Source organism: Neurospora tetraspora, assembly GCF_033439725.1.
Source record: "Neurospora tetraspora strain CBS 560.94 chromosome Unknown B0H65scaffold_6, whole genome shotgun sequence".
Classification (NCBI taxonomy): domain Eukaryota; kingdom Fungi; phylum Ascomycota; class Sordariomycetes; order Sordariales; family Sordariaceae; genus Neurospora; species Neurospora tetraspora.
The window spans coordinates 650093-674143 of record NW_026944388.1 but is presented as its reverse complement, the minus strand read 5'-3'; the positions used below and the strand labels follow the sequence as shown (position 1 = coordinate 674143).

Here is a 24051-nt window from a genome sequence, read left to right as displayed (position 1 = left end):
GCGACTCTTTCCTTTGCGACTTTGACTTCTTGATCAGATCATCTTCCTTTTGGCCAGACAACGAACCTCGCCTTTTGACCAACACATTCACTCGGCGTACCGGAACCTTCTACGAGGCAGCAGCATTACAGTAGTCAAATACACCAAGTCAGAAATACAACCTATTCCAAGCACACAACCACGAAGCCATAAGCGTCCATCCGGCCCCCCGCGCAGCTCCCCCGCCAGATCCCCAGCTTCGCAAACTCCAAATTCATCACCATGAGCGGAGACGACGATTGTAAGCTCCGATACTTTCAGATGCTTGTCTGAAAATGCTGACTTGCGATAACAGGGTGGACTTCTTCTAACGAGGCCGTCCTGGTCTCTCTCGTTACCCCCACCGACGCTGGCGTGAAGACGCTGGATACTTTCCACCCGGAATACACAAACAACATCTTCGGCGAAAAAGAACAGATCTTTGGCTACAAGGGTCTTCGCATCAACCTTCAGTATAATGCTAGCGACATGCTGCCCAACCTCAAGGTATCCTACAAGAAAAAGTACCAGCCCACAGCCGACGAAGAGGCCCTCGACATCAACGACGTCCTATCCGAGTTCCTCCCCGAAGTTGCCTTCCAGAAGCAGTCCGATTTCGAAACCCGGCTCAAGTCCATTCCCGACAACTGGACCCCACCCGGAACCCTCGTCACAAGCTTCAGCAGCAAAGATGGGGAATACGAAGTGTACCGCGGCAAGATCACAGATCCGGCCGTCAGGCAGCTCCTCAACCGTATCCAGATTCTCGTCCCCTTCTTTGTCGACGGAGGCACCCCTATCGATCTCGAGGATCCCGACGCCGACCGATGGACAATCTATTTCCTCTACAACAAGCGTCCTCTCCCCAACCAGCCCGACAAATTCTCCTACCATTTCGCCGGCTACAGTACCCTCTACCGGTACTATGCCTTCCAAGTACCCACCGAGTTCGAATCAAAGACCCCGACCGATACCCCAACCTTCACCCTCGACGGCGACTTCGACCTCGATACCCTCCCCTGCCGCACCCGCATCTCCCAGTTCATTATCATCCCGCCTTTCCAGCAAAAGGGCCTCGGCTCGCGCCTCTACAGCATTATTTACCAGCAATACCTCAAGCACGCGCCTACCGTTGAGTTGACGGTCGAGGACCCCAACGAGGCGTTCGACGACATGCGCGACCTTGCCGACCTCGCATTCCTCGGCAAACAACCCGAGTTCCAAGCGCTCAAGATCGACACCAGCATCGAGATTCCCGAGGAGGGCAGGGCGCCCAACAATATTGTCGACCAAGCAGCCTGGGACGCCTGCCGAAAGAAATTCAAAATTGTACCCCGGCAGTTTGCTCGTGTGCTCGAGATGTACCTGATGTCGCAGCTCCCCGAGAGCGTCCGACCAGGCCTGGGTGCTCCCGAGGATGAGGAAGACGAGGAGGAAAGCGGCCGGAGCAGCAAGAGCAAGGGTAAAAGCAAGGAGAAGGCCCTGCCAAAGCCCACCCCCGAAGACGAGCACACATATCGGTTGTGGATGATGCTCGTCAAGAGGAGGTTATACGTACACAACAGGGACGCGCTGGGCCAGCTGGAGCTTAAGGAGCGCAGGGAGGAGCTGGCCAAGGTTTTTGCCGGTGTGGAGTTTGATTATGCTCGGTTGCTGATCAAGGCCGAGGAGCAGAGCAAGTTGGCTCAAGCTGATGGTGAGACTGCGGACGAGGGCGAGCAGGAAGTGCCGGCTACTCCTTCTGCTGCTAATGGTAAGCGCAAGTTGGACGACGTTGAGCAGACCGAGGGAGATGGAGCTGCTGCGTCGAGCAAGAAGGCTAGGGTCGAGCGGGAGTGAATAGACTAGAGTCTACCTCTCCACCCAAGTCCAAGTCCCAAAAGTACAGGAGGGCTTCACTTTGATGAGCACTGAAAATATGGCATTTTACCCCGTAGGATATGGTGGTGTTTAGAATGCATACATATCCTTACCTAGGTATGCTCGGCTAGGGGTGGATGTCTTGCATCATAGGTTGAAAACAGCATTGTTGGTGCGAGCATCTTTTTTTTTCCGGTATGAATTTGTTTTGTTGTTTATTTGTACATATTGAGGGCGTCTGGCGCCTTTTACGTTATCTATCTATCTTTGACCACCTCAACCCATTCTTTTTGAAGGGTTTGGGGGAAACATTGGCATGAACCTCTATGATGTGCTGTTCACTACCACCCGTCTGTCCGCCTTTAGTGTTTCGGTTTCGAGACTTTTTAGCTTCCTCGTCTAGAGGTAGGCTTTTGTGACCAGAACCGTCTAAACAGCCCTGAATAACAACTTCATCCGAACCTCCCTCCTGGCAGACACCTCACTCTTTATCTCCTACACCCCACCCCTCAATCCCAGATCTAATGCCTAGTCCCATTAACATTCTTCGCCCCCCCTCCCCCCAACAAGCTCGCAACAACAGTCGCCTCCCTAACCGCCCTCGCCACGGCTCCCCTAACCCCGCCTTCCTCCAACACCAACAACCCCCCAATCGTGCACCCGCCCGGTGTACTAACCTTCTCCCTCAAAATCGCCGGATGCTCTCCCTCCAGCACCAAGCCCGCCGCACCCCTCATCGTCTGCGCCGCCATCCTCGTCGCCTCCGCCCTCGGCAACCCCATCGCCACGCCTCCATCCGCCGCCGCCTCCATCATCAGCGCAAAAAACGCCGTGCCGCTGGCACACAGACTGGTGCAGGCGTCCATCAGGTTAGGAGGCAAATAGACCACCTCGCCGATTCTTTCAAAGATCCAGGTGAGCAGCTCGGTGACGCTATCCGGGAGAGGGGGGTCGACGGTGTTGATCACTGTCATCGACTCGCGGATTTTAGAAGCGGTGTTGGGCATCGCGCGGACGACGATGGGTAAATCGTCCGCCGGTAGACCGACGTCCTCGCGCAAAATCTGTTCCAGCTGAGGAACCGTAACGCCGGCGCAGATACTAATGATAATCTTTTGCTTGCGCGCGTGGCCGGAGGTGTGGTTTACGGTGAGGGCATCCTTCATGCCGGGGGCGGAGAGAAGGCCGGAGACCATGTACGGTTTGCACCCCAAAAGGATGATGTCTGCTTCGGCCACGGCGGAGACGTTGGAGGTTGACGGGAGGACGCGGAGGGTGGACACGGAGGGCTTGACGAGGGGGGAGAGCGCGGATTCGACTTTGTGGATAGAGGAGGGGGAGCGCACGGTTGCGATGAAGTGCCGAGGCAGGGCGGGGGGGTTGGTGGGCGGCGGAGAGGGGGAGGCGGCGAGGGTGGTGAGGGAGGTGAGGATGCCGGAGAGGATGGAGATGCCCATTGTTCCTAGGAGGGAGGGGTGGTTAGTATTGGTGGGAGATGTGAGGGGGAGGCCATGAAGGGGAGAGGGTGGGTGAGGAGAGGCAGAGAGGATGGTGGTGACATGACATGTGAATTTGGACTGTAAGAGTGATCGATCACTTACCGCAGCCGAGAACGGCCATGGTGAGCTCGGAGGAGCTCTTTACTTGCGGAGCAGCCATCTTGTGTGAGTGTGTTGTGTGTTGTGAGTGTTTTTGTGGTGATGTTTTGGGCGTGTTGAGTGAGAGGTATGACCGTTGTTATTTATTCTGATTTCCAAACTTGGAAGAGCACAAACAAACGAGTTGGTTGCTGTCGGGGCGATAAGACTTAAAAAAGCCGAAATGTGAAATGTGAAAACGATCTCGATGAGGCCCAAAACGGGAACTTATTCAACGTCGATCCCGAGATGTGATATCACTCTATCGGTCAGTTGTGAGTTTGCCCGCTATAACTCCACTGTGCCGTAGCCGTAAAAAGACCCCACTAGAACCCCGGTATCGCTACGACACAGTACTAAATTGACTAGCGCCTCGTTAACGGGTTCACCGCCTGCTAAATGCGGGTTAGCGTGGTTACCCTTTAGTTCAACGTCCTTTCTTCTCCACGGTTTGTCTTTTTGAGTGTTTGTGATGTTGGCGAGGACAACTCGTCGGGATGCTTCGTGCCTGTCATATTTATGAACGTAGAATCACCGTGTTTCACTTGACATTTCGAAGCCGACTTACATGCAACTGAGTGATTTTTCGAGATTAAAAGCAGGTGCAGATAAGCGTTATGCAAGCGCCTTCTTCAAGCAGGGTAGCAGATGGGAAATACAAGTATATAAACTTCGGGTCATGGTGAACATTTGGAGTAACTCGACGACAATTCACTTACACCCGAACAACAAACCAACCAACTCATATTAATCTCATTCATACAAGGTCCTCCCTCTTTCCCGACTGCATCACCAACATCTCAACCCAATATCAATCAACATCTAAAACCGAAACACCATTAATCACCAAAAAACGCAAAAATGGCCGACCCTTTCGAGGTGCGCATGCGGTTCACGAACCAACTCCGCCAACTAAGTGCCTCCGTGACATCCTCGCAAAAAGCAGCACAGTATGCTCTCCGCCACAAGGACTTGGCCGAGGACTTGCACTCTTGCATTTTAGAGCAGCTTGAGAGGGTATGTTATGTTTTTTTGTCTTCATGTTTGTTCATTCATTCGACCCTTTCGGGACATTGTTATGTCAAACCAACCTCATCCCTTCCCACGGCTCGGCTCGGCTCGTTGGTTCACCTCATCTCAGCTACAGTTTCACTAACAAAAAAAAACGTCCCAGAGCAACCTAAACATGCGAGCCAACATCATGTACTTCATCGAGCACTTTCTCGACATGGCCCACAAAGACGGCCAAGAGGATTACATCCGCATGATGCAGCGGGACATTATTCGTGTGGTCGATGCCGTGGCGCCGGATGACGGGTCGGGGGCGGCTAATGTTAAGGTTGTCCGTAAGGTCTGCTCCTCCCTCCCCCCTTTTGTTTTCCTTTCATCGTCAGCCCCCCCCCCCCACTAACTGCTTCCAGGTCCTCCAAGCCCTCCACGCCAAATCCTTCCTCGACTCCACCATCCTAACCGACATCTTCGAAGTCCTCCGCGAACGGGGCGAATCCTACGTTTATTCCTCCCAGGGGGACCTCGTCCTCTCCCCTTCTGCCAACAACAACAATTCCTCCTCCACCTACGACACCAACATGCCCCCTTCGCAAACCGCCATCCACACCCACGCTAATCCCCATGTTCCCCCTCCCAATCCCCTCCTCACAACCACCTCCAACAACAACAACACCACAACCTTAGCTGGCCCCTCAACCTCCACTTCTTCTACCACCCATCATCACTTCGTAAACAACAAACGCGGCGGAGGCATCAACACGGCCGCCCCCCGCGTCGACAAGAAGCAGGTGGAGCAACGCATCGAAGAGGATCGCGAGCGGCATAAGAGGCTGAGAGAGAATATCTGGGCGGTGCCGAGCGGGGAGGAGATGGATAGACTACTGGAGGAGACGTCGGAGTTGGGGGAGGACGATATGAGGGGGGTGTGGGAGGAGCATGAGGAGTGGGAGAGGAGTTTGCAGGCGGGGATTTCGGGGGGTGGAGGAGGGTGCGGACATGAAACAGCGGGGAATGGCGTAGGGAGTGGGGGGAAAGAAACGAAGAATGGGGGTGGGGATGGGGAGAGGAACGGGAAAGATGGGGTGAAGAACGGGGGGACGGCGGCTAATGGGGAGAGCAGGAATGGCCGTGGGGATAATGCCGATGGAAAAGAAAAGGAAAAGCCAATGTCGATTAGTGGTGAAATTGCCGAGATGACAAGAAGAGGAAAACAACTGCAGCTGGAAAAGGAACAACAGGAGAAAAAGGCGAAGGAGGATAAGGAAAAGCAAGAGAAGGAGGAGGAGGATGTGGAGATGACCTCAGCCTAGGAATCAGAATCAGAGGAAGCGGAATCCAACATGGAGAGGAATCAGTGGCAGCTGCTGCAGGATTTGGAGGAGGAAAGGAAGAAACAGAAAAAAAAGAAGCAGGAGGCCAAGGGGGGGAATCAGGGGGAGAAGAAGCAGGATGTGGAGATGATGACCTCAGCCTAGGAAACAGAGGAAGGGGAATTATTCAGCCTCGAGAGAAGGCAGTTGCAGGTGCTGCGGGGAATAAAGGAGGAAAGGAAGAAGCGGGAGATGAAGAAGGAGGAAAGGAAGAAGAAGGAGAAGCGGGAGAAGAAGAAACAGGAAAAGGAGAAGCGGGAGAAGAAGAAGCAGGAAAACGTTGATAAGACCTCAGTCTAGAGAACGGAAAAAGGGAAATCCGAGACCGAGAGGAAGAAGAAGACGGGTGGATACAAGAGGCGCGCTGGGGAAAAGGTGAGAGAAAGGAGGAAATTGAAGAAGGCAAAGATGAGGTTGATGCGAATGCTGGAGGGGAAGAAGGTTGAACAAGAGGAAGAGGAAGAGGGCGAAGAAACGGAGGGGGAAGTTATATGAAGGCTTAACGTCAATTTGGTGGGAGATCGGGGTGCAGGGTTTATTGTGATACAGATACATCGGTATGCATGGGACGGCGTTCATGTTTTGGCGGTTTCTATATGTATGGTTTCTAAAAGCGAAGTAGGCAGCGTTGAAGTAACGCGTGTTGTTGGCAGAGACTCTTGTTTCGCCGGCAACCCGTTTCTATCCATCCCAGTTCGTAGTATGACATAATGTTACATGTTTCATTGCTTTTGTACACGTACAAGTGGTATATGTTGTTGTGAGAAATGTTGTGTCCGCCCCCCCCCCCCCCCCCCCCCACCTCTCCCCACGAGGATATAATGTAGATGTATGAGACAGGGAAACCGTGTGGCGCATATATATTCCCCCTTCTATATGTTTCCCAAGGGCCCTCGGAGTTCCTTCCATCCGTCATGATCATCGTCATAAAAACATCTTTCCGGCATCTCTGTGTCTGGAAAAGATTTCCTCGTTGGTTCTTCGTTTTTGGGGGGAACGGGGGACCACCATCATCCTACACAACACAGAACACACACACACACACACGGGCGCCTCCACCCACCACACCACACAGAGAGAATAACCATAGCAACCACCCTTTCACTAGGCAGAAGCAGTTTAATCCATGGTGACAGTGGCGCCAAGCTCCTTCATGGCGGCGACGATCTTCTCGGCATCCTCCTTTGGTACCGACTCCTTCATGACCTTGGGCGCGCTCTCGACGAACTTCTTGGACTCTACTAGGGAGAGGCCGAGCAGGTTCTTGACCTCCTTGATGACCTTGGGCTTGGCGGCGGCGTCGAACTTCTCGAGCTTGAGCGTGAACAGGGTCTTCTCGGCGGCGGCGGGGGCGGCCTCCTCCTCCTCAACGGGAGCGGCGGCGGGGGCAGCGGCGGGGGCGGCGGCGGCGAAACCACCAACGGGGAGATCGGGGATGTTGAGGCGGGACTGTTTTGTGTAAGAGAGAGTGTGTGTTAGTTAGTCTGGCATGGATATGTATGTATGTATATAAGTCCGGAGCCGGGCCGGGTCGGGGCGCAATAACCCGGAAGTTTTGAAACATCCTCCGGGTTGTGTCCCGGTTCCCGGCTCCGGTCGTCTCGTGTCTTTAAATCGGGCGTACCTTGAGGCTGGAAACAAGCTCCGAGGTCTCGAGAAGAGTCAGGGTGCTGATCTGGTCAACAATGGCGGCGATCTTGGGGTTGGCGGCAGGGGCGGCGGTGGACTCGAAGCGCTTCTGGACGAGGAGAGAGCTCGAGGCCCGGGTGGATGCGCGGAGCTGGCGGGCGGCGCATTGCGCGGCGAAGCGAACCGAGAGAGACATTGTTGGCTGGTGGGTGTGTGTTGGTGGTGGGTTGTGGAAGGAAGAGGGAGTCGGACTCGGACCGGAGGAGGAGAGAGAGGGCGCGCGGGGCGGTCGGATTGGGTTCTCTTTGGTGAGGAGGCTTGCCGTCGACGTCGACTTCGAGGATCGTACCGAACCGTACAACTAAACGGAGATATTTTTTTGGGGACGTTGTCGCTCGCTCCCGGGTGCCGCGAAATCTGGGACCCACCGCTGGCAGTTGGCAGCTTGGTGGTTTTGGTGTGCGAGTTGAGTTTGTGACGGCTGGCCGACCCGAGCTGCAGCTGGAGGGGAAAACCCAAGCTGCCTGCCCCGCACGAGTCTGGGGATTAGGTACCTCTGTACCTTGAAGCCCACTGAAGACGCGCTAAAAAGATGGGCCCCTGTCATCCCAAACGCGCCCCTGCCGCTGTTCGTCCCACCCGCACTTTGTAGAAAGCGGCTCCCTTGCCTGCCGCAGCCGACTTACATGCGGCTAGCACAGTAGGTAGCACTAGCATGCACCCCACTATCGCTCAATGCGATAAGGAATTTCATGTGGGAAAAAGTTCCAAACGGGACGAAGCGAAGTTCAATGGGCAAAAAAAGTTGGTTAAAAAAAGACACTAACAAAACATCAACGTCTTCAACAACAACGACAACGACGACGACACTCACGACAAACCCGTCCGTCGCTTTTCCCTGGCCAACATGGCCGTGATCGATGTGAGCCAGCAGAGGGCGTCGCTCCTTAGCGATGCGACCACCTTGGACCTCTTGCCGCCAGAGTTGCTGCTCATGATCCAGGATCACCAATCGACCAAATTCCTTGACGCCATCGCCAGCGCCGCCCTTGTCTCGACAGTCACCGACCGCATCTTTGCCCATTTCGAGTCCGTTTTTGCCGACATTTGCGCCCGATGGATCCTGTCTTCTCCGAAACTCGACAGTCGAGTCCTTGCCGCTTTCGCAAGGATATTGCCCTTCGCCCCGTCGCTGTCCGTCTTCCTCGTGTCGCATCTTCGAGGAGGAGCTGGTGGTGGTGACAACAACAACAACAACAACAACAACGACGACGACGATGCCTCTTCAGAACCCAAACCTCTCGATTTCCTTGACCTAGCCTCTATCCGCCCAGATGACCTCCCAATTGTCCTCCTTGCCCTCTGGAGGCTCAACAACTTTGACAAGCGCACCTACGTCGGCCTGTCAAAGCCATCCCAAATACAGACCCTGTTCGCACACGAGAATCCCACCGTCCGATACCTTGCCGTCCGAATTTTCTGCCAGCTTCATAATGCTGCCGATGTCAAGCTTGAAGCCCTCCTCGAAAAGCACATACCAAAAGATACCAGCCTTGTCGCAGAGCTCGACGGCCGCGAAGCCGACTATGCGTTCCTCAGCCTACACGAGGATTCTAGACGTGAAGAGATCCAGAGCTTTCGCAGTAAATCCCAGACTAGTGCTGCCGAGTCAGAAATCACAACCATCCCAGAACAGAACCTCACTCCTCTAGTTGTCAAATATGGAAAGACAGTCCTCCCGCGTCCCCTCGGCCCTGTGACTGCTCCCAGCACCCTCGCCCTTACCCCGACGACCGTTGACAACCTCGAGAACCTTACTGGATGCCTGCAACGACCGGGTCCTATCCTCCTCCATGGCCTTTCTGGTTCCGGCAAGACCTCCCTGGTCCACGAGATTGCGCGCGAGTTGGGCAAGCAGAAGCAACTAGTGACCCTACACCTGAACGAGCAAACCGATGCCAAGATGCTGCTTGGACTATATACCACCGACTCGAAGCCCGGTTCCTTCTCGTGGCGCCCAGGTGTGTTGACCACTGCGGTCAAGGAGGGAAGATGGGTCTTGATTGAGGATCTCGATCGCGCGCCAACAGAAGTCATGAGCACATTGCTGCCCCTTATTGAGCGAGGAGAGCTTCTAATTCCTGGGCGCGGTGAGAGCATACAGGCCACCGAAGGCTTCCGCATATTTGCTACTGTCCGGACGCTGCTCGGCATGAACGACAAGGAGAACCTACCCAGCCTGATCGGTCTGCGCCTCTGGCAGCTTACGCACGTCAAGGCCCTTCCTCAACAAGACTTGAAGGACGTTATCAACAGCAGGTACCCCTTGCTTCACAAATACGTTCCAGGAGTGTTGGCGGTCTTCGATGCGTTGCTGGCGGCCACCAGCGGTTCGACCCGTCTGTCGCTCGGTCGCATGGTCTTCGAGCGGCCACTCGGCACAAGAGATCTCCTCAAGTGGTGCGGGCGCCTAGATGAGATTCTCCGTGCTTCCGGCTGCAAGACCGGCGAGGAGCCTATTACCGACACTACCAGGGATCGCATGTTCCTCGAGGCGGCCGATGTTTTCGTTGGTGGAGTTAAGGAGATTCAAGCGCGTAATATTCTAATTGGTGTCATTGCGAAGGAGATGCATCTTTCTCCCGAGAGGGTTGAGCACTACTTGACGAGCTACATTCCCGACTTGGAGGATAACGAGTCAAGACTCACCATCGGCCGCGTCTCGTTTGCCAAGGGGAGGAAAACCAGCCGTGGGGCCAAGAACAAGAGGCCCTTTGCCACCACCACTCACGCCAAACGGTTGCTGGAGCAGATTGCGGTGGCTGTAAGGCACAAGGAGCCGCTTCTGTTGGTTGGTGAGACGGGTATCGGTAAGACTACCGTGGTTCAGCAGCTGGCGGAATCACTTGGTCACCAACTCGTTGCCGTCAACTTGTCCCAGCAAAGTGAAGCTGGTGACCTTTTGGGTGGCTTCAAGCCTGTCAGCGCACAGACGCTCGCCATGCCTATCAAGGAGGAGTTTGAGGATCTATTTGAGAGGACTGGTGTCTCTGCTGAGAAGAACAAGGCTTATCTGGACGGCATTAACAAGAAGTTCGCCAAGGGCAGGTGGAGAGAGGTCTCGAAGGAGTGGCGCAAGGCTCCCAAGATGTTCGAGCAAATCCTCGCCAAGTTCGAGAGCATGCAAGCAGCCAAGGCCGTAGAGGCAGAGGTTGCGGAGGAGAACCAGGAGCAGGGCCCAGCCAAGCGTCGGAAGACCGAGTCCAGCAAGCTTCAGCGCCTGCGGGATCTCCAGGCTCGCTGGGACTTGTTTTCGCAGAGTCTCGATCAGTTCGATAGACAGGTCGCGGCTGGTCCTGGCGGCTTTGCCTTTGCCTTTGTCGAGGGCAAGATTGTCAAGGCGGCGAGAAACGGTGACTGGGTCCTGCTTGATGAGATCAACTTGGCCTCTCCTGATACCCTGGAAAGCATTGCCGGCTTGTTCCAGACCAATCCCTCTCTTCTGCTCTCGGAAACGGGAGAGATTGAGAGAATCCAGGCGCATCCTAACTTCCGAGTGTTTGGTGCCATGAACCCTGCCACAGATGTGGGCAAGAGAGATCTTCCCATGGGTTTGAGATCTGTGAGTTCGTCCTGTTCCTCTTCGTTCAATGACAGCAGCTAACCAAAGATAGCGTTTCACCGAGATTTATGTCCAAAGTCCTGATCGGGATAAGAAAGATCTCCTCACCATCATCAAAACGTACCTTAAGGGAAATAACAGCAGCATTGATCGTTTGTCCGACGACATTGCTGATCTCTACCTTGAGATCAAGAAGCGAGCTGAAGCAAAACTGCTGGTCGACCAGGCCAACGAAGTGCCGCATTTCAGTTTGCGTACTTTAACCCGCGTTTTGACTTACACCAACGATGTGGCTCCTTTTTACGGCCTCGAAAGAGCTGTTTATGAAGGTTTCTGCATGGGCTTTACAACCTTGCTAAGCGAGGAATCAGAGAGAACGATTATGCCGCTTATCCAGCAACATCTGCTGAAGAAAGCTTCCATCTTGACTAATCCTCCCAAGAGGCCGGTGGATGGCAGAAACTACGTCAACTTCAAAAACACCAACAAAGATCACCAGTACTGGTTGCTTCAGGGCAATGAAACGCCAATCGAGCGCCCAGACTATGTCATCACTCCTTATGTCGAAAGAAACCTCTTGAACTTAGTTAGAGCTACGTCTACTCGCAGGTACCCCATTCTCATCCAGGGCCCTACCTCTGCGGGTAAAACCAGTATGATCGAGTATCTCGCCAACTATACCGGCAACAAGTTTGTGAGGATCAACAACCACGAGCATACCGACTTGCAAGAGTACCTTGGTACCTACGTCTCGGACTCCAACGGAAAGCTCAAGTTCCAGGAAGGTATTTTGGTTCAGGCCATGAGGGAAGGATCGTGGATTGTTCTCGACGAACTGAACTTGGCACCCACCGATGTCTTGGAAGCTCTCAACCGTCTGCTCGATGACAACCGTGAGCTTCTCATTCCCGAGACCCAAGAGATCGTCAGGCCAGCGGAGAACTTCTGCCTCTTCGCTACCCAGAACCCTCCCGGTCTCTACGGTGGTAGAAAGGTTCTTTCTCGTGCCTTCCGCAACCGTTTCCTCGAGCTTCACTACGACGACATCCCCGAAAGCGAGTTGGAGACCATCCTTCAGAAGCGCAGCCGCAACACTGCTCCCTCTGACTGCCGCCGCATCGTCCAAGTCTACAAGCAACTCACCCGTCTCCGCCAGGAGAGCCGTGTCTTTGAGCAAAAGAACTCTTTCGCCACGCTCAGAGATCTCTTCCGATGGGCGCTCAGAGCGGCTGAAACCCGCCAAGACATTGCCGACCACGGCTTCATGCTTCTCGCCGAGCGTGTCCGTAAGCCTGAGGAGCGGGAGGAGGTCAAGAAGGTCATCGAGGAGGTGTTCAAGGTCAAGATCAACCCTGATGAGCTATATGACCGTGACACTGCGCCCGAGTTCCGCGGCACTGGTGGTAACAAGAATAACAGCCAGGGTGTGATTTGGACGAGAGCCATGCGTCGTCTGTACGTCCTGGTTAAGCGCGCCATTGTCAACAACGAGCCTGTTCTGCTGGTTGGTGAGACTGGTTGCGGCAAGACGACTGTCGTCCAGCTGCTTGCCGAGTTTGACAAGAAGGAGCTGCATATTGTCAACGCTCATCAGAACACTGAGACCGGTGATCTGATTGGTTCTCAGAGACCTGTGAGAAATAGGGGCGCTATCCTTGATGGCTTGCTGAGGAGCTTGGAGCAAGCTGCTGCTATCCTTGGTCAGGAGACGGGCGATATCGACCAGATGCAGGCATGGTATCAGTCTCTTACTGCCGACGACCTGGCTAAGCTGCCTGAGGAGTTGAAGGCCAAGATTCAGTCTGATGCTGCCAGAAGCAAGGCGCTCTTTGAGTGGAGCGACGGTAGTTTGGTCCATGCCATGAGGGAGGGCACCTACTTCCTTCTTGACGAAATCTCTCTGGCTGATGACTCCGTCCTGGAAAGATTGAACTCCGTTCTTGAGCCAGCTCGCACTCTTCTGCTGGCGGAGAAGGGCGTCACCGACTCCTTCGTCGTGGGTGCTCAAGGCTTCCAGTTCTTCGCTACCATGAACCCCGGTGGTGACTTTGGCAAGAGGGAACTGTCGCCTGCTCTGCGTAACCGTTTCACTGAGATCTGGGTTCCTGCTTTCACCGATGAGGAGGATGTCCATGACATTGTCGTCTCCAAGTTGGATGCCAAGTACAAGAAGAACCTGAAGGGTGTCAAGACGCCGATTTCTCGTATCATTGTCAACTTCTCGTCCTGGTTCGGCAAGACTTTCAGGTCGTCGTCTACAACTGCCCTCTCAGTTCGTGACATCTTGGCTTGGGTCCAGTTCATGAACATCTGCAACTTCCCCTCTGTCGAGCTTGCTCTCCTTCACGGCGCTGCCATGGTCTTCATTGATACCATCGGTGCCAACCCCTCGGCCTTGATCGCCGTCGATCCCAGGACGATGGACATGCAGAGACAGGAGTGCCTCGAGAAGCTCAGTGAACTGTGCGGTTCGGATCTCGCTCATCACTACTTCCAGGAGCCGCAGCTCAAGATGGACGAGCAAGCCCTTACCATCGGTGACTTTAGCATCGAAAGGCTGCCTAGCGCGGACCCCAACTCTGGCCGGGAGTTTGGTGTTCCTACTACCAAGATGAACGCCATGCGCGTCATCAGGGCCCTTCAAGGCACCAAGCCCATCCTTCTTGAGGGTAACCCCGGTGTGGGTAAGACTACGCTTGTCACTGCCTTGGCTCGTGCTTGCGGCAGACCCTTGACCAGAATCAACTTGTCTGACCAGACCGATCTGATGGATCTGTTCGGTACCGATGTTCCCGTCGAGGGTGCTGAAGCCGGTAACTTTTGCTGGAAGAACGCTCCCTTCCTGGAGGCCATGCAGAACGGTTCGTGGGTCTTGCTCGATGAGATGAACTTGGCTTCGCAGACCGTTCTCGAGGGTCTCAACGCCTGTCTTGATCATCGTGGTGAGGTCTACATCTCCGAACTTGACCAGGTCTTCAAGCGCCATCCCGACTTCAAGCTCTTTGCCGCCCAGAACCCTCACTCTCAGGGTGGTGGCCGTAAGGGTCTTCCCAGCTCGTTTGTCAACCGTTTCATCGTGGTGTACTCCGATGTCTTCACCAAGCAGGATCTGCTCTACATCACGGCCAAGAAGTTCGACAAGATCGGTGACGAGACACAGACGAAGCTTATCGAGTTCATGTCCAGGCTTGACGACGCGGTCGTCACTGCCCGTCTGTTCGGTGCTCAGGGCTCGCCTTGGGAGTTCAACTTGCGTGATACTCTCCGGTGGGGTGATCTCCTCACATCTGACAATGCTCTCCTCAGCGGCAGGAAGCCGGATGATTTCCTCGATGTGATTATCCGCCAACGTTTCAGAACCGAGCGGGATCGCGTCGAGGTCGACAAGCTTTTCACCGAGATCTTCCAGCGTGTGCCTGAGTCCCACAGCCTCTACCACGACATCAACTCCTACGTCTCTCAGGTTGGCCTTGCTACTCTCCAGCGCAACCAATTGTCGCAGCCGACGCCATTCCCGTCCATCGACCCTATCCATAGGCTCAAGGAGATTGAAAGCATCTTGATCGCCGTCGAGCAGGACCTTCCTTGTATCCTCGTTGGTCCTTCCGGCAGCGGCAAGTCAGCGCTGCTTAACCATGTCGCTGCTATGGCTGGCAGGTCTCTCGTCATCTTCCCGCTCAACGCTGATGTCGATACCATGGATCTTATCGGTGGTTTCGAGCAGGCTGATCCTCACAGAGAGGTCCAGGCCAACCTTGCTAAGATGAAGCAAGCCCTCCAAGACCAGATCCTCCAGGCTCTTCCTGAGCCGGTACCTGTTGCTGCTGTTGACCTCATGGGTGCGCTCATGGCCCTTTCCGGCGAACACCAGTATCCTGATATTCTCCGTATGATTGAGACCCTCCTCCCTGAGGCCGGAGAACTTGCCCCTCTCCTTTCCGAGACCGCTGAGTTGCTCCGCAAGCCTTTGACTCTCGAGAACCCCCGCTTCGAGTGGCTCGACGGTGTCATTGTCCGGGCTGTTGAGACTGGTGCTTGGTTGGTCCTCGATAACGCCAACTTGTGCAGTGCTTCCGTGCTTGATAGACTCAACTCCCTTCTCGAGCGTCCCAATGGCTCGCTGAGCATCAACGAGCACAGTGGTCCTGGTGGCGAGCCGCGCAACTTGACCCCCCATCCCGACTTCAGAATCTTCCTCACTGTTGATCCCCGCTATGGCGAACTTTCGCGAGCCATGAGGAACCGTTCCGTCGAGATCTACCTCGAGGGTGCGCCTTGGGAGGCCAAGAAGGCTGAACATCAGACTATTGCTCCTGTTGATGGCAGTCTGCAGCGCTTCCACACTGCCACGAGAATCCTAAACGGCGCGGAGAATGCGGATGTCCTTGCTCCTCTGGCATTTGATGTCCTCTCTCTTGGTGATACTAGACTCCTCGCGGCTTTCATGCAGGCTTCAACCAACGGCTTGATCAAGTCTCCTGCTGCCAGTCAGCGTCTCGCCCAGCTTCTGTCCTACATCAGTGCTGAAGATGCCGGCGCGCTCAGACAAGCTGTTGCCTCTCTCTACGGCTCTGCCCCCAACAAGATGCTCATGCCTCTCCACCCTCTGCTTAACTCGCCTATGATCCCTCTCCTCGAACAGGATCGCGAGGGTCTCGCTGCCTGGATCTCCGGCTGCTACGAGCTCTACCTCGACATCCAGTCCGCCCAGTCCGCCATGGAGGCTCAGCTCAGCAAAGTCAACGTCAGCAAGCCATCGCAGCTCAACCGTCTCCAGCGGTCCTGGGTCGCCGACAAGGTCGCCTCGCTCTCTCGCGACTCCACCGTCAACGCCGCCCGCTTCCTGGCCTCTCTGCTCAAGCTGTTCAAGGCCTACATGAGCGAGACCATCAACGAGTCCAGAGCCTGGAAGGAGCGTCGCGCCATCTTGAGGCGTCTGATGCTCTTCTGGAACCGCACCTTCGAGGCGCTCATCGTGCCTAACGCCAAGTTCGAGGAGGCCCGTTTCCAGGCGCACTTGACGCAGGGCTCCAACCTCCTTAGGAAGGCCCTCTCCGTCCTCCAGGAGGCTGGTGATCGCAAGATGCTCGCTACCATCTTGGAGTATCTCGAGCGTGACTTCGTCGTTGGCTTCAAGCTTTCGACTGGTCTCAGTATGGAGGCGCTGTGGAACCAGCTGCGTCCTGAGCCGGTCGCTGATCAAGACTGCCTGAAGCAGGTCATTGAGATGGAGAGACTTGCCGATCGGTTCGACTCGCTGCGCTGGAAGGCTGATGCTAGCATCCCTACTCTCAGGAGTGTCCAGGAGGCTATGGCCAGGGCTTATACCGTTGTTCGCAGCGGAAGGGGAGATGCCTCTGCGCTGGTTAAGGAGCTCGAGTCGGAGATTTCCACCCTCGAGGCCAGAATTGGTCAGCATCCTTGGACTCACGAGCCGTTCTTTGCTTCCACCTTTGAGGCGCTGAGACAGGCTCTTGTTCTTCACCAAGTTGCCGAGGACGGCGAGGTCGTTTTGCCCGCTTTGTCCGACATCGACGTGCTTTCCAACCTTCCCACTGTTGCTCTGATGCGCCTCCGCGCTTCGAGGTCTTCGCCGCTGCAACTTGTCGATTGCTTGCTTGCTCAAGATAGTGAGGTGCGTCCTTGGACTGGTACCCTGTCCAGGTCGCTCTTGCTCAAGTATGATGCCACTTCTTCCGCGAGCATGCATGAGTTGCACTCTTTGGAGACCGAGTTGCCTATCATGGGCAAGATCCTGGCCAAGTCATCGGATGCTCTGGCTACCGATTCGCTGAAGAAGACTGAGCGGTTGTTGCTCAAGCTGATGGAGGAGGTGATGGCTGCTCATGGCGATGCTTGCAAGGGCGTCGTCGTGCCTTTCTTCCAGGGTCTTCTGAATGAGATGGGTGATGTGCAAGCGGTTGAGCTTGCCTCTCTCCTTGAGCAGGGAACCAACTTTGCGGTTGATACCACCCAGTGGCCGCAGCACCTCGTTGTCATCTTCGAGAGGCATTTCTACAAGGCTTTGAGGGCCCTGGCCGCCGCTGAGAAGGGTCTCCAGCCTCGCTCTGCATACACCTCCGTCGCCTGGGTCCAGTTCTCTCTTGCTTCCATCAAGCTCTTTGTTCCCGACAAGATCTTCGATCCTCACCACCGCGCCGAGATCGAGCAGGAGGAGCACCGCGAGATCTACGACAGCCTCCAGCAGCAGATCGCCGCTCTCGAAGCCTTTGAGCTCGCCTTCACTGGTCAGCGCGCCGGTCTCCGCTGCAAGCTCCTCATGGAGGAAGTTGCTGGTCTTGGCGAGCCGCCGGCTGTTCAGTCTATCTACCGCCCTGGCGACTCTGAGCTTCGTGGCCTGCAAGGAGAGTTTAACAACGTTCTGAATGCCCTGGTGCAGAACGACGTGGCTGCTTCCCATCTGCGCTCCATTTCTACCGAGGCTGAGGATGCTTCCGAGGAGCTTTCTCTCGTTGAGAGAAACCTTGTTGCTCTTGTTGGACGCTTCATCGGTCGCTTCAATGCCTACCAGGACTTGACGATGCCGCTGGTCAGCTTCTTGCGCTGCTTGCAGCTTGGTCTTTCACTCGGTCAGGGCGCCGTTCCCGCTAAGAGCTCCGATGAAATCGATTTCAAGAGCATGGTCAAGGTCACACCCTTCCTTAGCGGCACTGTCTGGGAGGCCGAGGCCAAGAGCTTGCCTCTCCGCTCGCTTGAGTTCCTCTCGTTCGTCCAGGCTATCATTGCCGTTGAGGGTATCGACAGCTTGCCGGAGAACCTCAGACAGGCTGTCCACGAGTCCTTCTTTTCTTTCCATGAGGAGTGGAGCAAGAAGCTGGATGCTGATCGCAAGGCCGAAGAGCAGAAGAACAGCTTGTTCCGCTTCAAGGGCAGTCTTGAAGATGAAGAGGCGTTTGACCAGGAAGAGTTCGATCAGATGTTCCCTGATTATGTCGATGATGAGGAGGAGCAAGATGCCGATGCGCCCAAGAAGAAGAAGCAAATTCCTCGTGGCAACCGCGACCTGTCCATCTTGCTGGCCGAGGCTCACGAGAAGATCTTCCTTTCGCCGCAGGAGCCCCAGCAGAGCATTCGCATCTTGCTCACCCAAGTTGCTCGCAGGATTGCCCGTGCGGAGCGCAACGCCGCCGCCGGCGAACCCGAGATGGATGCATTGCTTCTGCCCGCCACCATCCTCGCCTTCGAAGACCAGATCAAGGCGTTCAGCGCCAACGTTGACTCCAACAACTACAACTTCTACACCGACTCCATCCTCGTCGAGGTTCGCAAGGCCCTCATCCTCGTCACCGCCCTCAAGAAGCGCTTCCAGGAGCTCCAGACCATTGACGAAATCGGCCACCATCAAACCCTCGCCGACGTCGTCATCGCTTGCGACAAGGTGCTCGACATGTCCATCGACGATCCCCTCGCCGCCATCATCTCCCCCATGGAGAAACTCTACGCGCACGTGTACGAGTGGCACGAAGGCGGCTGGGCCACCAAGGCGCACAAGGCCACCATCTTGTACGAGAAGCTGCGCGATACCATCTGCGACTGGCGCCGTCTCGAACTGTCCAGCTGGTCGAGACTGCTCGACGCCGAGGCCAAGAAGTGCCACGACGACGCCAAGTCCTGGTGGTTCATCGCCTACGGCGCCGTCATCCTCCAGCCGTGCTCGTGGCTGCAGGAGGGCAAGGATCTGTATTTGTACGCTGTCGAGCTCTTGGGTGCTTTGGAATCCTACTTCAACACTGCCAGTCTGGGACAGTTCACTTCTCGCTTGAACCTGTTGAGACAACTCAGGAACCAGTTGGAGCTGTTGATGATCGATGAGCCTCAGCTGAGTGTCATCCGCGATGCTGTCCAGAACTTCATCACCTACCACGCCAGGTACGAGCGCAAGGTCAAGGAATCTATCGCTGCCGGTAGGACTCCCTTGGACAGGAAGATGAAGGACGTGTTGCTGCTGTCGAAGTGGAGAGACAAGAACATCGAGGCGCTCAGGGCCAGTGCGCGCAAGTCTCACCAGAAGTTGTTCAAGCTGGTGAGGAAGTTCCGCGGTGTGCTTTCCCAGCCTGTAAGCGGCATCACTGAACAAGGTCTTCCCGAGGAAGAGCACAAGGGCCTCGTGGCCATCGTCGGCAAGGACGCTGTCCAGGCTGATCAGGAGGCTATTGCACTTGTCTCGCAGCTCATTCCTGCTCTGGAGAGCCAGCAGCAGTGGACAAGAATCACCAACCTGCCCGGTGTCCTCAAGATGATGGGCAAGTTTGGCTCGCTGCCTGCTTCGGCCGTTGAGATTCCCGGCAACTTGGATGAGTACATCACTTCGTTGGTCACTGAGATGGCCGAGCTTCGCAAGGAGACTCCCCCTCACCTGACAGACGAAAACAAGGAGGCCGTGGCGCACTTGAAGACAAGAAAGACCAAGCTCTACACCGACACCCTCAAGACTCTTCGCGAAATGGGCTTCAGTCGCAACCTGGGCACCACCATCCTCGACCGCCAAAAGTCTGCTCACGCCGTGCTCGTGCACTCGGGTCTTGTCCCCCACCTGAGCGAGTCGCAGCTCAACGCCATCGAGTACTTCTACCACAAGATGCTCGACTTGGCGCCCAAGTTCCGTCAGGCCACCTTCGAACACAATGACGATCTCAACCGCGAGATTGTCCATCGCTCTATTGGCTTCCTCGAGGGTATTCTGTACGTCATGTTCAAGCAGCGCATGTACCTTTCGCGCACGGCTGAGGCCGAACGTGCTCTCGCCCAGGCCATCACTTTCGCCAAGGAGGTATCCGGCCGTGGCGGCGAGGTGGCCATTCAGTCTCAGAGGAGCTTGACGAACCACGGTCGTGTTCTGCGCTGGCTTGTCCAGATCCTCAAGTTCGCCGTCTACATGGTTGACGTCCACGGTAAGTTTGGTGAGACCAACAATGACCATGTCCGCAGCAAGTTGCAGCAGTGGCTCGACACGTTTGCTACTCTAGCCACCAAGCAGGAGAGCCTCCCTCGTCTGCCTACCGGTTTCAGTTCCTCCGCTCTCGAACAGCTTCACGCCGATGCCGAGAAGGAGCTCGACGGTCTTCGCGACAGCCTCAGCAGTCTCTTGCTCGATAGACCCGACATGGCCTTCGTCATCCGCCAAGTCCAACTCTGGACCAGCGCCCAAACCGTCGCCATTACCAACGAGCTCCAAGAGACCTCCATCGACGAGTTCGCCAAGTCCGCCCTCGACCTCTCCAGCCGCATCCTCGTCGCCCTCCAAAAGTTCCCCGAAGCCGTCAAGAACCTGCCCCAAAGCCAAGAAGACGCCGGCTGGTTCCTCGCCCACAGCGAGGGGCTCGAGAAGGCCATCAACACCCTCTCCATGCCGCGCATCACCTCCGAAGTCGACGGCATCCTCCGCCTGCTCAAGGCCTCCGACCTGTCCCAGCCTTCCGTCCGGGACGCCGAGACCGCGCTCCTGCGCGCCGTCCTCCCCATGCTCGAGCAGTACGCCGCCACGTGCCAGCAGAACCTGGCGCAGTACGCCGATCTGCACCGGTCCACTTGCCGCTTGGGTTACACCCTCAGCAACAGCTTCATCGTCATCGCCAAGCAGGGCTTCTGCTCGCCGCAGGAGGAGAGCAAGGAGAAGTCCGGCGAGTCCGGCGACGTGCAGAGCGGTACCGGTCTAGGTGACGGTGAGGGAGCAGAGGATATCAGCAAGGACATCAAGGACGACGAGGACCTGTCCGAGCTCGCGCAGGATCAGAATAACAAGAACCAGGGCGATATCGAGGATAACCCGGACGCGGTGGACATGGGCGAGGATGATTTGGAGGGAGACATGGGGAGCGTGAAGGCTGAGGAGGAAGATGAGGAGAATAAGAATGATAAGGATGGCAGTGATGATGAGGGCGATGACGAGATGGAGGAGGAAGCGGGCGGTGTCGATGATCTCGATCCCACTGCTGTTGATGAGAAGATGTGGGATGGTAAGGATGAGGAGGATGCGGAGAAGGATCAAAAGGGTGAGAATAACTCGGGGAAGCAGGATGAGGATGAGCAGGCTGCTGCGGAGCCGGGGAAGGAGAAGAAGGAGCAGCAGCAGCAGCAGGAGAATGAGGATGCCGAGGGTGAGGAGGAGAAGAAGGAGAAGAAGGAGGGTGAGGAGGAAAATGAGGACGAGGAGGAAGGTGAGCCGGGACAGGAGCAGGAGGGCGATGCTCAGCCGCAGGAGGAACTGAATCATCAGGACCAGAACGTGCAGGAGCAGGATACACTGGCGTTGCCGGATGATATGCAGATCGATATTAGTGATGGAGAGGAGGAGGAGGAGGATAACTTGGATGATTTGGAGGATGGTGAGAAGCCGCAGGATGGAGAGATGGAAGAGGAGCAGGCGCCGAATGGTGTTGAGGAGGAGCAGCAGCTTGAGGAGCAGAAGGATGCAGAGAAGCCCGAGGAGGCTGAGGCGGAAGAGACGGATGACTTGAATCCTATGGATGAGGATAACATGGATGTGGACATGGACAAGGAGGAGGAGCAGGATGAGGATGCCCCGCAGGATTTGGACAAGGAGGAGGAGGACAAGGAGAAGGAACAGCCCGGTCTGAACGACGACCAGGCTCAGGCGGATGACGACAACGCTGCCCCCAGCGATGTCAAGACTGGCGGTGGTCTTGCTCAAGATGACCAGAACGACATGCAGGACGATACCGCCGACAACAAGGCCGCCCAGCGCGAGCAAGGTGCTGTCAACAACCAGTCCTCTGACCAAGACAACGCACCTGGTTCCAAGGGTGAGCAGTCGAGGACTGAACAGCAGGAGGGCCCCAACGAAGATCAAGAAAACGAGGCCAGCAACCAGCCGTTCAAGAAGCTCGGCGATGCTCTCGACAGGTGGTACAGAAACCAGCGCGACATTCGCAACGCTCCCGACAACAAGGAAGAGCAGCAGAAGCCGGACGTCGACATGGCCAAGGTTGAATTCCAGCACTTGCAGGATGAAGACGCTGAGCCCGACACCCAGGCTCTGGGCACCGCCAACGACGAGGAGGTCCGTCCCATGGACGACGCCATGGCCATCGACACCGAGATGGAAGATGCCAACAACCACGTCTTACCCGAGGATGAGCCAGCCGCCGAGGACAACAACAAGCAGGAGGACGTGGACATGGAAGATGCCGAGGCCCCTGACTCCGCCGACGCTCCCAAGGAGGACCGCAAAGACGGTCGTTCCGGCGTCGCCACGCACCAAGGCGCCTTCGAGGACTCCGACTCGGAAGACGAAGACGCCCGCAAGGCCAGCGCGAAGGAAGGCGACAACCTGGACGAGGAGATCAACGAAGAATCCACCCAGCTCTCAGCCATCCACCTCGAAGACCAACAACCCCCTCGTCCTCTTCGCGACTTCCACGAAGCCCTCTCCATGTGGACCACCTTCCAAACCAAGACCCAATCCCTCTCCATGTCTTTATCCTCCCAACTCCGCCTGATCCTGACCCCTTCGCAATCCACCAAGCTCTCCGGCTCCTTCCGCACCGGCAAACGCCTCAACATCAAGAAAATCATCCCCTACATCGCCTCCTCCTACAAGCGCGATAAGATCTGGATGCGCCGCGCCATCCCCACCAAGCGCTCCTACCAGATCTTGTTATGCGTGGATGACTCCCAATCCATGGGCGACTCGCTAAACAACTCCGGGTCCGCGGGCCGCTTGGCTTTGGAATCCCTAGTCATGACTTCCCGCGCGCTTACAATGCTAGAAGTAGGCCAAGTCGGCGTCCTCGGTTTCGGCACCGACGTCTTCGTCGCGCACCGCCTCACCGACCCCTTTGCTTCGCACGACGCGGGCGCGAGGGTTCTCCAACAATTCACCTTCAAACAGGAGGGTACGGACATGGTCAACCTTTTACGGAGAACAATCGACCACTTCCGCGATGCCCGCTTGACCAACACCTCCGGCTCCGAAGACCTCTGGCAACTCGCCCTTATTTTGTCAGACGGCCTGGTCCAGTCAAAGGACCACGCCCGCCTCCGGCCCCTTTTGCGCGAAGCGATGGAGCAAAGAGTAATGGTCGTTTTCATCGTCATGGACGACGCGCGCGATGCACAGGGGAACGCCAAAAAGGGAAGCCAGAGTGTCCTGGATCTGAAAGAGGCCCGGTTTGGCAGCGATGGCATGCCCGTCATTCATCGGTACTTGGATTCTTTCCCGTTTCCGTATTATTTGATTGTGCATCACTTGGATGATTTGCCGGGGGCGTTGGCGGGGTTGTTGAGGAGTTGGTTTAGTGAGGTTAGTGCTTCTTGAGGACGGGAAGCTTGGGGGAGGGGGTTTTAGGAGGTAGGTGGTGAGGTGTAGATGAGGAAAGAGATTTATGGCATAAATTGCAGAAAAGAAGAAGAAAAGATGATAAGGAATGTAAAGGAGTAGATTAGACTGGCATTTGTGTTTGGAGTTCTCGTCGGTTGGTTTTATTATATTTATTTGGTCGAGTTTGTTGGTTCGTTTGGAGGTTTGATTGATTGGTTTTTCTGTATTTCCCTATTTACTTGTTCATTCAGTTCATGGCTTTTCATTCGTCAAAACCAAAAAGGGGTCAGTCAGGTTAGGTAAACAAAAGTTAGACAAGATCATTCATTGCTTTTCAACCTCAATATGGCCCAGTGTCTATGGTAAGCTGATTGATTGATGACAAGAGTGTTTAATTGAGATGCGGTGAATACATAGGTAGTGAAAACCTGATGATGATGAGATGTTTGGTACAAGTCGATCGGTAACAGGTAGGTATAAGAAGAGTTCAGAAATATGCCGCCGACTCGGACTAACTAACATGCTGGGGAATTGTGGGTAATAAACGCATGGTGTCTTTTGCGTGAATGATGATAACTTTGTCAGAAACTAGATCAGACCCAT

General features: G+C 55.4%; 6 protein-coding genes across 6 annotated transcripts; 4 read left to right on the top strand and 2 right to left on the bottom strand.

The window, feature by feature from the left end:
- The first annotated feature begins 143 nt into the window (after positions 1 to 143).
- On the top strand, positions 144 to 2128 carry B0H65DRAFT_251758 (histone acetyltransferase type B catalytic subunit). Its single transcript, XM_062822476.1, has 2 exons — positions 144 to 280; positions 335 to 2128. The coding sequence occupies exons 1-2, from the start codon at positions 262 to 264 to the stop codon at positions 1855 to 1857; spliced, it is 1542 nt and encodes a 513-aa protein (XP_062679132.1). The 5' UTR covers positions 144 to 261; the 3' UTR covers positions 1858 to 2128.
- On the bottom strand, positions 2129 to 3788 carry B0H65DRAFT_251753 (pyrroline-5-carboxylate reductase dimerization-domain-containing protein). Its single transcript, XM_062822475.1, has 2 exons — positions 3480 to 3788; positions 2129 to 3340 (listed from the first exon to the last, which is right to left on the bottom strand). Exons 1-2 carry the CDS (start codon positions 3535 to 3537, stop codon positions 2400 to 2402), a joined length of 999 nt encoding a protein of 332 aa, XP_062679131.1. The 5' UTR covers positions 3538 to 3788; the 3' UTR covers positions 2129 to 2399.
- Positions 3789 to 4220: 432 nt separating this feature from the next.
- On the top strand, positions 4221 to 5904 carry B0H65DRAFT_251739 (CTD kinase subunit gamma CTK3-domain-containing protein). Its single transcript, XM_062822474.1, has 3 exons — positions 4221 to 4532; positions 4690 to 4866; positions 4937 to 5904. Exons 1-3 carry the CDS (start codon positions 4377 to 4379, stop codon positions 5834 to 5836), a joined length of 1233 nt encoding a protein of 410 aa, XP_062679130.1. The 5' UTR covers positions 4221 to 4376; the 3' UTR covers positions 5837 to 5904.
- On the top strand, positions 5867 to 6196 carry B0H65DRAFT_550673 (uncharacterized protein; the record flags this gene model as incomplete). Its single annotated transcript, XM_062829757.1, has 2 exons — positions 5867 to 5977; positions 6068 to 6196. 2 exons carry the CDS (start codon positions 5867 to 5869, stop codon positions 6194 to 6196), a joined length of 240 nt encoding a protein of 79 aa, XP_062679129.1.
- Positions 6197 to 6680: 484 nt separating this feature from the next.
- B0H65DRAFT_471570 (ribosomal protein L7/L12 C-terminal domain-containing protein) lies at positions 6681 to 7949 on the bottom strand. Its single transcript, XM_062827108.1, has 2 exons — positions 7521 to 7949; positions 6681 to 7345 (listed from the first exon to the last, which is right to left on the bottom strand). The coding sequence occupies exons 1-2, from the start codon at positions 7719 to 7721 to the stop codon at positions 7016 to 7018; spliced, it is 531 nt and encodes a 176-aa protein (XP_062679128.1). The 5' UTR covers positions 7722 to 7949; the 3' UTR covers positions 6681 to 7015.
- A 425-nt stretch (positions 7950 to 8374) lies between these two features.
- Positions 8375 to 23794, top strand: B0H65DRAFT_251719 (uncharacterized protein). The gene is made up of 2 exons (XM_062822473.1): positions 8375 to 11147; positions 11200 to 23794. The coding sequence occupies exons 1-2, from the start codon at positions 8433 to 8435 to the stop codon at positions 23443 to 23445; spliced, it is 14961 nt and encodes a 4986-aa protein (XP_062679127.1). The 5' UTR covers positions 8375 to 8432; the 3' UTR covers positions 23446 to 23794.
- The last annotated feature ends 257 nt before the right edge of the window (positions 23795 to 24051 follow it).

Coding starts and splice junctions, on each gene's coding strand:
- B0H65DRAFT_251753 (XM_062822475.1), bottom strand. CDS start 3,537: ATGGCTGCTCCGCAAGTAAAGAGCTCCTCCGAGCTCACCATGGCCGTT. Junction 3,341..3,479: donor CATGGCCGTTCTCGGCTGCG/GTAAGTGATCGA, acceptor CCTCCCTCCTAG/GAACAATGGGCATCTCCATC.
- B0H65DRAFT_251739 (XM_062822474.1), top strand. CDS start 4,377: ATGGCCGACCCTTTCGAGGTGCGCATGCGGTTCACGAACCAACTCCGC. Junction 4,533..4,689: donor TTTTAGAGCAGCTTGAGAGG/GTATGTTATGTT, acceptor AAAACGTCCCAG/AGCAACCTAAACATGCGAGC. Junction 4,867..4,936: donor ATGTTAAGGTTGTCCGTAAG/GTCTGCTCCTCC, acceptor AACTGCTTCCAG/GTCCTCCAAGCCCTCCACGC.
- B0H65DRAFT_471570 (XM_062827108.1), bottom strand. CDS start 7,721: ATGTCTCTCTCGGTTCGCTTCGCCGCGCAATGCGCCGCCCGCCAGCTC. Junction 7,346..7,520: donor AGCTTGTTTCCAGCCTCAAG/GTACGCCCGATT, acceptor TACACAAAACAG/TCCCGCCTCAACATCCCCGA.
- B0H65DRAFT_251719 (XM_062822473.1), top strand. CDS start 8,433: ATGGCCGTGATCGATGTGAGCCAGCAGAGGGCGTCGCTCCTTAGCGAT. Junction 11,148..11,199: donor TTCCCATGGGTTTGAGATCT/GTGAGTTCGTCC, acceptor AACCAAAGATAG/CGTTTCACCGAGATTTATGT.